At 33.2% G+C, this 12,049-nt stretch overlaps 1 protein-coding gene across 4 annotated transcripts in view; it reads left to right on the plus strand.

The window, feature by feature from the left end:
* slf1 (SMC5-SMC6 complex localization factor 1) overlaps positions 1–12,049 on the plus strand; it is a 65,600-nt gene that overhangs the window by 6,312 nt on the left and 47,239 nt on the right. For all 4 annotated transcript variants that reach the window (XR_012406341.1, XR_012406342.1, XM_005165540.6 and 1 more), the window contains exons 7-14: positions 1,626–1,799; positions 1,978–2,046; positions 2,391–2,537; positions 5,295–5,461; positions 5,563–5,697; positions 8,633–8,777; positions 9,003–9,150; positions 9,291–9,436. Coding sequence is in view for 2 of the 4 variants with exons in the window: in XM_005165540.6 (XP_005165597.3) it covers positions 1,626–1,799; positions 1,978–2,046; positions 2,391–2,537; positions 5,295–5,461; positions 5,563–5,697; positions 8,633–8,777; positions 9,003–9,150; positions 9,291–9,436 (1,131 nt within the window). In the remaining 2 variants the exon portion in view is untranslated. The remainder of the gene's footprint in view (positions 1–1,625; positions 1,800–1,977; positions 2,047–2,390; positions 2,538–5,294; positions 5,462–5,562; positions 5,698–8,632; positions 8,778–9,002; positions 9,151–9,290; positions 9,437–12,049) is intronic.

The following is a 12,049-nucleotide window of genomic DNA, read 5'->3' on the forward strand; positions in this document are numbered from 1 at the left end:
TATTTATTTATTTATTTATTTATTTATGTATTTATTTATTCATTTATTTATTTATTCATTTATTTATCTATTTATTTATTTGTTTATTTATTAGTTTTTATTTTAACTGTTTATATTGGAAAGAGCAACATAACCATCTTGTAAAATATGTATTTATATTCTACAAAACAAATGTGGTACAACACATCTGTATTTACAGCTGTAACTATTTTGGAGTATTTTGCAGACTGATGCTCATTATGTTTTTTTATTATTAAAATTTCAGTGTTTATCCATTCAATTCATGAAAATTAACAAAAACATTTGTAATGTTACAAAATAATTTAAATCAACAGTAAACTGTATAAAAACACTTTGCTACTTTCTAAAATTGCTGGAAATGCTTATTAAGCAGTAAATTAGCATGTTAGAATGATTTCTGAATGATCAACTGACACATGAAGACCAAAGTTAATTCAGCTTTGCCGTGCAATAAAAAAAATAAAAATAAATAAAAATGTATACACACACTTACATGCACATCCATGATGCGAATCTCCCGTTCCACCACATCCAAAAGGTGGTTTATTGGATTGAGATCTGGTGACTATGAAGGCCATTTGAGTACAGTGAACGTATTGTTGTGTTCAAGAAACCAGTCTGAGATGACTCACGTTTTAAATCATGGTGCGTTATCCTGCTGGAAGTATCTATGAAAAGATGGGAACACTGTGGTCGTATAGGGATGGACATGGTCAGCAACAATACTCCAATAGGATGTGGTGTTCACACAATGCTCATTGTGGTACTAATGGGCCCAAAGTGTGTCAGGAAAAGATCTTCCATGACATTACACCACCAGCAGCCTGAATCACTGATACAAGGCAGGATGGATCCATGCTTTTATGTTGTTAATGACAAATTCTGACCCTACCATCTGAATGTCGCAGTCTTATCAGACCAGGCAATGTTTTTCTAATCTTATATCGTCTAGTTTTAGTGAGCCTGTGAGAATTGTAGCCTCAGTTTCCTGTTTTTAGCTGAAAGGAATGGCACCCAGTGTGGCCCATCTGCCTCAAAATTAGACGCGTTGTGCATGCAGAGATGCTCTTATGCATACCTCGGTTGTAATGAGTGCTTAGTTGAGTTTCTGTTGCCTTTCTATTAGCCATTCTCTTCTGAACTTTGGCATCAACAAGGCATTTGCACCCACAGAACCTCTGCTTACTGGATATTTTCTCTTTTTTTGGACCATTCTCGCTTAACCCCAGAGATTTTCAGTTTGGCACCAACAACTATGATGCTGATGCTGATTTCAAACTGATGCTCAGTTTGAACTGCAGCAGATTGTCTTGATCATGTCTACATGCCTAAATGCATTGCGTTGTGATTGGCTGATTAGAAATTTGTGTTTATGAGCCGTTAGGTAAGTTTACCTAACAAAGTGGTCAGTGAGTGTATATATTCAAAGTGAAAAGTAATTTTAGCAATTGTATTAACCATAATATTTTAGTATGACAATAATTGTGTAAAGCTTCCCGAAAAGGATTTTGAATGCTTTAACTTTTTTACAATTTGTCTTGAACTTTAATATTATCCGTTTTCTCTCTCTCTCTCTCTCTCTCTCTCTCTCTTTTTTTTTGCAGAATATTTGCTCAGAATTAAACTGGTCCTGTGATTTAGAGTCTTTCGATGAAGCAGAGAGCTGTATAACAGCCACCCAGACTGCTGCAGTCACTGACGAATCTGTAGATGTCACTTCTGACTCTTCACATAAAGAACTGGAGGACATGCTCAAAGAATACATCATAATAATGGAGGTCTAATATATTTTTATTCTCTCCATTCACTCCATTTTTTTTGCTCTGGTACTTTTATATATCACACTGAAGCATAATAATGGCTTTCACAGATGGATTTTGGGCACAAATTAGAAAGTTGTCACAGTTATCACTGTAATTTCTATAAAGTATGACCTTACATGACATCTCGTTTCAGCAAAGGAAGAAGAAGCTTTTGATGGTGCCACAGTTTCACAGCTACTACACACCCGTCCTGCCAGATCAGGTACATTCAAACCCTGTGTAAAACTTTTTATCTGCCACACACAAGCTGTTAAAGTGCACAAAAAATGAGCGTTTGACTCATCAAGAGGATCAGGTCATTCAATTTCCTGTGTGTCACATAGAGGAGTAATAAACGCAAGGCTCATCATGGTCAGGTCACCGGATTTAGGCAAATAGGTTTGATGGGGACGCTCATGATTGGCATACCCATTAAAGAAACATTGCAATGCGCCTCTCTACTGGTTTCTCAAGCGGAAATGTCCAGATGCACTCATTCGACACTGACCCCGAGAACACATTATCATCAGTCATCGTGTTTCATGTGTGCCTTTCTTTCTCCTGTAGATTCCAGCAGTGGATTTTAGCAATGTGCGGAGTTTGGTGGAGTGTTCCTTCTTCCCTCAAGCTGTGGAGGAGATTTTAGGGTCCCTGCATCCTGGAGTGATGCCCCCAGCCTCACTGCTCCAAGAGCTAATGCGCCATGCACTGCATGTATGTATGATTAGAGCTGTTCTCAATCCCACACTAATACAGAACTCCTACTTTTCAATTGGTGTGGTTCTTTTTTTAAAAGTTATTGTTGTGATTATCTTATTAAGGAAGTTGTATATAGTGTGGTTTATGCTTTATTAATTAAATTTAAGTTTACTTATGAATATAGCACTATTCATAATAATTATCATTTCAATGCAGCTTCACAAAAGGTGCACATCATTACATTTCAGTCAATATCAGAAAGGTTAGGCAGTTGTGTATAGAATAGGAAGTATATACTCTAAGCATTGATAACCTGCAGTTACAGTGCATCTGGAAAGTATTCATAGCGCTTGACTTTTTCCACATTTTTAATGTTTCAGCTTTATTCCAAAATGGATGAAATTCACTTATTTCCTTAAATTCTGCACACAATTCCCCATAACGACAATGTGAAAAAAGATTTTTTTTTTAATTGTTGCAAATTTATTAAAATAAAAAACTTGAAAAATCAAATGTACGTAAGTATTCACAGCCTTTGCTGTAAATCTCTAAATTGAGCTCAGGTACATTCTGTTTCCACTGATCATTCTGAGATGTTTCAGCAGCTTAATTGAAGTTCACCTGTGGTAAATTCAGTTAATGGAACATGATTTAAAAAGGCATACACCTGTCTATAGACAGTAAGGTCCCAGGGCAGTGCATGTCAAAGCACAAACCAAGCATGAAGACAAAGGAATTGTCTGTAGACCTCTGAGACAGGATTGCCTCGAGGCATAAGGCTGGGGAAGGTTACAAAAACATTTCTGCTGCTGTGAAAGTTCCAATTCGCACAGTGACCTCCATCATCTGTAAGTGGAAGATGTTTGGAACCACCAGAACTCTTCCTAGACCTGGCCGGCCGGCCATCTAAGCTGAGTGATTGGGGGAGAAGGACCTTTGTCAGGGAGGTGATTAATAACCCGATGGTCACTCTGTCTGACCTCCAGCATTCTTCTTTGGAGAGAGGAGAACCTTACAGAAGGACAACCATCTGTGCAGCAATCCACCAATAAGGCCTGCATGGTAGAGTGGCTAGACGGAAGCCACTCCCTGCCTGGAATTAGCCAAAAGGCTTCTGAAGGACTCTCAGACCATAAGAAACAAAATTCTCTGATCTAATGAGACTAGAATCGAACTCTTTGGAATGAATGCCAGGCATTACATTTGGCAAAAACCAGGCACCGCTCATCACCAGGCTAATAACATCCCTACAGGGAAGCATAGCGGTGGCCGCGTCATGCTGTGGGGATGTTTTTCAGCAGCAGGAACTGAAAGACTAGTCAGGATAGGGGGAAAGAAGAATGCAGCAATGCACAAAGACATCCAGAATGAAAACCTGCTTCAGAGTGCTCTAGAACTCAGACTAGGGTGACGGTTCATCTTCCAGCAGGACAATGACCTAAAGAGCACTAACAAAAAAATCAATGGAGTGGCTTCACAAAAACTTTGTGAATGTCCTTGAGTGGCTCAGCCAGAGCCCAGACCTAAATTCTATTGAACATCTCTGGAGAGATCTGATAATGGCTGTACACCGTCACTTCCCATCCAACCTGATAGAGCTTGAGGGGTCCTGCAAAGTGGACTGAGCAAAAATTCCTAAAGACATTTGTGCCAAGCTTGTGGCATCATATTCAAAAAGACCTGAGGCTGTAATTGCTGCGAAAAAGTGCATCAACAGAGTATTGAGCAAAGGCTTTAAAAACTTATGCACATGTTACTTTTAAGTTTTTTACTTTCAATTATTTTGCAACAATTTCAATAAAATATTTTTTTTCACATTGTCATTATGGGCTATTGTGTGTAGAATTTTGAAGAAACAAATTAATCAGTTTTACAATAAGACTGTAGCGTAAAAAATGTGAAAAAAGCGAAGCGCAATGAATACTTTCCGGATGCACTGTATACAGTATATTACTATGAAACATATATATTTATACAGTATATTATTATGCTGTTTTTTTTAATGCATCAGATTAATGCATTGTTGCAAGTAACTAAAAAATAACAACAGCATACTTTTCTACCAGCTTCCGAAGTTACTTTTTTAATTAATTTATTTATTCTTAAATAATAATAATATTATTATTAAGACATTATTATTATTATTCATTTATTATTATTATTTTTTTGGCTAAGTCTCTATTTCAGAGTTTGCCACAGAGAAATAAACTGCCATTATTATTATTATTTATCAATATGATTATTAAGTTACATTAAATGCATTTGTATTGTTGTCTAAAGGTATTTTAAATAAATGATGCTCTTAAAACTTTTTATTTATCATAAAAAAACTCAAATAAATCCAACTTTTCTGGGCATAGGAGACTTCATTAAAAAAAAAAACATAAAAATGAAACATGTTGTTTTTTTATGCAAATGGTGACAATTTGCAAATTAAAATGTATCTTGTCAATATAAGATGCCATGTTAGCAGTTATTTAGTTTATTCTTTTTTTGTTTATCCTACACAATACTGCCATTTTAACTTTAACTTTTTTATTTTGATCAGTTGTTAAAAATGTATATTTAATTTATATTTGATTCAAAACTAGGAAGAAATGCTATGAGTAGAGTTTATGTCCAGATATTTGTTTTGAAGTTTAAGTAATCATTATCTAAACTGTTTGGAATAGAACTTTTTTCAAATGTATTTTGTTACAAAACCTGTTTACTCCTTCTCCATTCTGAGTTGACAAGATAACCAAGCCTTTATTTATGCTCTCTCATTTTTAGGGTGATGCAAAGCCATTGTACCTCAGCACATTTATCACAGTTCTCCATAGTATCCTGCGTAACAATCCAACCTGGGGCTGTCCTGGAAACACTAAGTACTTCCTTAAGGTCCTCCAGTGTCCAGAATGTAAAAACGGTCTCTGGTCACTTCTTGAGACGTCACTTCAGTATGTCTCTCAATGCAGAACTGTCAGTCTAACATGTCAGAATTGCTCATAAGCAAATAGAGCTTCTCTCTGTAATGCATTTTTTTTCTGATTTATTCAAGAGTGTGTTTGGCAAGCGAACCCACCTGTCACTCACTGCCAAGCCCACCATCCACTGAGATGTTTCGCCTCCACTGTAACCTGCAGGAGTTCTTCCTGAGACTGTTTCAGCTGGAGCTTCATGCTGCTAGCTCAGGGTGAGCACCTCAGCTCTGTTCATCTCTGCTTTAATAAATAACAACTTTCTGAAAGTCTACATCAGCCAAAGGAAGAGAAAGCGCAGTATTTTTCAACCACTCCACTAAATAAACACAGACCAAATGTGTCAGAAAAGAACTAAAGAACTAAAACACAATATATAGCAAATTTGATTTAAGCTTATCTTACTGTTTACTTGTTTTGAAGATCAAGACTTTCTGTGGGTGTTTTTTTTTTTTTTGTGAAATAAAGACAATAACTACATTGTTAAATAAAAAATAAAAAAGATATTTGCTACATTTAAAAAGTAAGCAAGCACATTACCTTAAACGTGGCAAGTTGATTTTACTATAAAACAGTAAGTAAACTAGTTTTTAACTTTGTACTGTTACAGTATGTTGATTTTTATTTATTTATTAATATTTTTTTTTTTAGAATCCTGCAAATAATTAAAGTTATTTAATAGTTTTAGGGCTACAAATTTACTCATTTTTAAGTAAAATCAACTAATTGCTTCAAAAGCAACAGGTCTACGCACAATTTTTTATTATTTAGACTTAATATGAATAGAAAAAAACAATTGCCCTGTATTCTTAAGTTTTGAGTGCTAGTAGCAGTGTTGGGGGTAACACATTACTAGTAATGTGAGCGACGGAATAATATAACTTTTCTAAATAATGAGTAAAGTAACGTATTGCTTAAAAAAAGAAGCAATAATATTTGAGTTACTTTTTTAAAATGTACTTTAATAAAAAACCCAATCAAAAGTTATTGGTGTACATTTTGAAGATTATTTTCTGATGATCTTTCCATATCAGTGCCATTCGATATCAAAATTTATATTTACACTTTTCTTAAAGTAAAGTCATCTTATTGCTAAGACACTGCTGGGGTAATGTGTTACAAGTAATGTGAGTTACGTAATAATATAACTTTTCTGAGTAACAAGTAAAGTAACGCATTACTTTTAAAAATTGTAAGTAATTAAAAGTAATAAAATATCAAATTAAAAGTAAAAATATTTGAGTTACTTTTTTTTTTCAAACGTAAGTCAAGTTACTTTTTAGATTAATTCATGTGTTTTTAAAAATAATTTGTTGAATTAAAATGTGTATAATCATATTGAATCACACTGAGACAAAATGAGCTCCTCACGTGAACAGACAGAATCCAAGATGGGAGAGCCTTCCATTTCTGTGATAGAAGTATTCTTATTATGCTATACGCATAAAAGAAAAGGGATTGTCTCAATGGTCATTGATTTTAATTTTACTGAACTAATAAGACAAAAATACAAACGTTGCAAACACATTGCTTTCAACTTTCATTAATCTGAATATATGACTTATATTGTCAGGAAGTTCTCAGAAGGTATCATTATTCTAATTTTATTAATTAGTTTTTTTTAAAGGTAAATAAAGATGAAGGTTATATAGTGTGTCGTTAAACAGATTTCTATTTAAAGAAAAGAAAGAAAAGAAAAGAAAAGAAAAAACACCCTGCAAGTTCTAAAAGTGATCAAGCCTCAGGCAGGTTTGAAAAAGTAACTCAAAAGTAACATAATGAATTACTTTCCATAAAAAATAACTAAGTAACGGAACTAGTTACTTTTTGCAGGAGTAACTCAATATTGTAAGGCACTACTTTCAAAAGTAACACTGGCTAGTAGTATTCTTCTAACATGTAAAAATAATTTAATCTAAAGTTATTTGTGTATATTTTGAAGATTATTTTCTGATGATCATTTTTATATCAATACTATTCGATAACAAAATTATTATTTATACTTTTTTTTAAAGTAATGTCATCTAATTGCTAAGACACTGCTTTAACTATGGGTTTATAATGAGGGTGACTTGAAGTTAGTTTCTTCCCCCAAGACAGTCCTGTATTAGAACTTATTATCCAGACTTAATATAGATAGAAAGTTTATGTTTAATTTTTATTTATTTATTTATTTTTGAGGGTGACAAATATTATTTACATATCAATTGAGTTTTAGTTTGTGAAGAAGTGACCTGTGTCATTTAGCATCAAGCCAGTTTCAGTGAAATCCTCAAAAACAATTTACTTTAGTTATAGCAAGGTAGAAACATAAATATTGAAACACCCGTCAAAGATCTAAAGTAAATGTTTAATTATAGTTTATATAAAGGCCGAGAAAGATGCAGAGAGATTTTTTACTTCATTGCACATTCATTTTCCTATTAAACTTTTATATTTACAGTCAGTTTTCCACAGTTCTACAAGTTTTACAAAACAAATGTATACATTTACAAGGTGTATTTGCAAGAAAAATATCTCCAAAAACACCAAATTGATTCCAAAAACACACCAAACCTTTTCAAACATTTTCCAATCATTTATTCTTTAAAAAAAAAAAAGTCCGGACTTTACCAACCGTAACAATGTATAAGAATTATTGAGGTCTTTGTTCAATTTTATACATTCGGTTTAAATAGATTGCCACCTTTGCTTTACCAATTATAAAAATTAAGTAGTTTACAACTATTATTTCTTTTTTACTGTGTTTAAAATAAAGACTTGTTCAGAGAATAGTTAATTACAAGTAAAAAACAAACCTTTTTTTAAAATCAAAGAATGATATTAATCTAAAACATTGGGTAAAAGCATGAAAAAAAGCTTAACAACTTTCTCCCACTTTTTTAGACAATGGTGGTTTATACACAATAGTATAAATTCATTTAAATTCAAGAATACTCTCAAGATGCATCTTTACTTTCAGTGGATAAAAATCCAGCCACCCATTTTCCACTTTTTCAAAAACAAACCATTAAAACATCCACCTCAGACATGCCAGTGAGAGAGAGAGAATTTTATGTAACACTAAACCTAAAATGGTAGCAATTTCAAATGTATCGCAGCTTTTACATATTAATATCTATAGCAGTAACTTTGTCTTGATGTGTGCAGAAGATCACCTGGAAGCAGTCGAGCATCTGTTCTCTATAGTACTTTCTGGAGCACGTGGGAAAAGTCAACTCTAAACTCCAGAGCAGTTCGGCAGCTCAGCAGACTTTTGATCAAGACTTTAATGTGGGCTTACAACTGCAATCAGGTGTTTGATTGTTTTTAAGCATACAGTATGTGTTTATGACCTAAGTGATTAGTCTTAATCATGTATCCATACTTGTATTAACTAATTAATTTCCTGGATCAAACTTAAATTAGTCTTATACCTGTTAGATCATAGTATGGCAGCAGATTGTCACTTTAAATGTACTGTTTTGTTGATACCTGTCCAATCCAGATTGCAGGCTGAGTTTAGTGTGTTTTTGTGCAGGAGTGCAGGCTGGGAATGTTGGTCACTCTGCAGGAGACTCTGTGTGTAGTGGTAGAGTTCTGGGCTCAGGAACACAGTCCACTCAACAGCAGTCTGGTGCAAAAAGGCTTTAAAGACCTGGCTGAACACATCGCTCTACTGTGCCAAGGTATCCCATAGTGCAGATGGAAACTGGCGAAGAATCACTTTATGCACTAAATGTAACAAATAAGAATTTCAAAAATACATAGATATTATTTATTGGAAATGAAACGTGGAATTTATACATTTCTTTTTGTCTTTCTTTAGACCTTGACTTTGACATGTTGAAGGAGGTGGTTCCAGCCCTTCGCTCCGCAAGACTCCGGATGTTCACTGCCGATGCAATTTACAGAAACATCTGTTGCAGCAGGGGCCTGTTCTTCAGCTCTGAACCACTCTGCCTGCTCAAAATTGTAGGTTTTTATCATATACAGTGTTACAACATCAAGATTTATGGGGTCCGCATGTTTATTTATAGGGTCCAAGCTAGTATTACATTTTGCCACACATTTTGATGGAGCTGTTCGCTATGGCAAATAATTAAATGTGTATTTATTTATTTATTTATTTATTTATTTATTTATTCATTCATTTATTCATTCATTCATTCATTCATTCATTTATTTTTAATCAATTGATAATTTAACTTTGCACGACTTCAACATGACTGAAATAGCACTATCTTCATTAAAAATTGTCTAATTAAAAAAGGTTATGTGCCAACTTACACATGACGTGGTCAGAATTTTATTTTATTTATTTTATTTTATTTTATTTTATTTTATTTTATTTTATTTTATTTTATTTTATTTTATTTTATTTTAAACAAGTGTTAATTAAAGGTATGTGGCCTGAAACAAAATTCTGTCAGAAGAATAGTTTTTTCCACTTAAATCTATGTTAATGCCATTTGTAAGAAAGACTTGTATGTTGTTCTTGCTGTGAATATAGCTATTGGGGTTGGGAATCTTTAAGAACTTCACAATTTGATCCGATTCTGAGTCTTGATTCAATTCCAAAGCGACCTACATTTGTTTTCTAAACGTTTTGGCTGTGCAAATATACTGTTTTTCGAACTTTAATTTTGAACCAGAATTGGAGTTTCTATGCTTTTGCTTATGATTGTAACCAATGTTTTATTTTTTTCATCAACAAAGTTATATTCATCCTGATCAAGCTCTGATGTACACTGAACGTAACTGATTACAAAGAGCATTTTTAAAGAACAAACAGTTCTTATTCCAAAAAAGAGAGCATTGCAATGCTTTGTTTATTTATAACCTTTCAACAAAAAAAGTCTTCAAAGCAAAAATGTTTGAATAATATTGATATTTGCAAATTATATAGGAATTCATTTTAGTTCAGAGACACAGAGCACTAGCTTTAAAACATAGTAGTAATGTTTCGCTTTCAAATTAAACTAATTTAGCTGCACATGTACATGTGTCTGTCAATTGTACGGTAAGTGATCTGCCAAAATGATAAAAAATATTAGCATAATAGCTTTGAAAACGCAGTCCTTCCCCTGCAGTTCAAAGCCACACCTCCTGAAATCACAAACGTGCACAGTAAAACTGACAGTAAACAATCCACTGGATCATGTCATTCACCGGTTAGAAAACTTTACACTACTTTATAATACTACAATTGCCAATGGAAAAACTGTATTATACCTTGCACGTTTTCAGTTGTGTAGCAAGCTAAACTTGTCATAATTTGCAATATTTTATGTATGCAAGAATCCCTGGTTTCAATCTCTCACATGCTTTGTCCTAAATCAACCTTAACTCCAGTATTGATATTTCCTTAACTCCAATAATGATTCAGGATTTAATGTTTTGACTCAGCATTTGTTTTTACTGCTGTCACAAATGTCTCAAATGTGCACTTGAAACGATGGATCAGTCTGCATGAACGGGGTGTGCAGATGTACAATCTACATTTGTTGACAATTTGGGCTGCTTATCAAAATTATGGGAATTATCCGCCTGACAAATTTAAATTTTCATGAAAAGTTTTTAGTTTTATGCTTTACCCAGAATATAAAAAACATATAAATACATTTAGATCATTTTCTTTAATCAATACTATTGAAATGTGAAGAGACTTTCAACCTGCACAGCAAAATAAATTCTCAAGACAATCCTACTGCACCTTCAATGTTTATTATTTTTCTGTTTCTAGCTCATGTCCACACTGTTGAATGTATTCAAATCAAATTTTAATGCAGAATTTATTCAGTACTTTTGAGAGTATTTTTTTCCACCACTTATAGCCATAGATGCTGGAATGGCGTTTGGAAATCAAACATCATTTAATTAAATAACATCATAAAAGATCATTACTTATGATGTCTGCACAATTGCTTTCCCTTAGTTCTGCATTCATTATACAGTACAACACAATTACAGTTGATGTCAGAATTATTAGCTCCCCTTTGATTTATTAATTTATTTTTCTTTTAAATATTTTCCAAATGATGTTTAACAGAGCAAGGACATTTTTGCAGTTTGTCTGATAATATTTTTTTCTTCTAGAGAAAGTCTTATTTGTTTTATTTTGGCTAGAATAAAAACAGTTTTTTATTTTTTAAATGCCATTTTAAGGTCAAAATTATCCCCTTTATGCTATATTTTTCTGATAGTCTACAGAGAAAAAAACAGAAATGTGTGCACATCTAAAAATCTCGAAGGCAGGTGCTCGATTTAAAAATAAACTCAGTAGCAAAAGATCAAAAGAAAATCAGCACAATGCCACTTTAGCTCTTAAAAATCCTTTAATATCACTCACAATTCATGGACTTCACATGTGTAAAGCTGTATCACTATTTCTTGAGTACTCCCATTTGTATTTTTTTTACATGATGAAGACCATGTAGGTCGAAATGTTGTGAGTGATATTAAAGAACTTTTGAGAGCTAAAGTGGCAGTTTGCCGATTTTATTTTGATCTTTTGTCTACAGAACAAACCAACGTTACACAATAACATGCCTAATTATCCAAACCTGCCTAGTTAACCTAATTAAC

Source organism: Danio rerio, chromosome 5 (genome assembly GCF_049306965.1).
Source record: "Danio rerio strain Tuebingen ecotype United States chromosome 5, GRCz12tu, whole genome shotgun sequence".
Taxonomy (NCBI): Eukaryota; Metazoa; Chordata; class Actinopteri; order Cypriniformes; family Danionidae; genus Danio; species Danio rerio.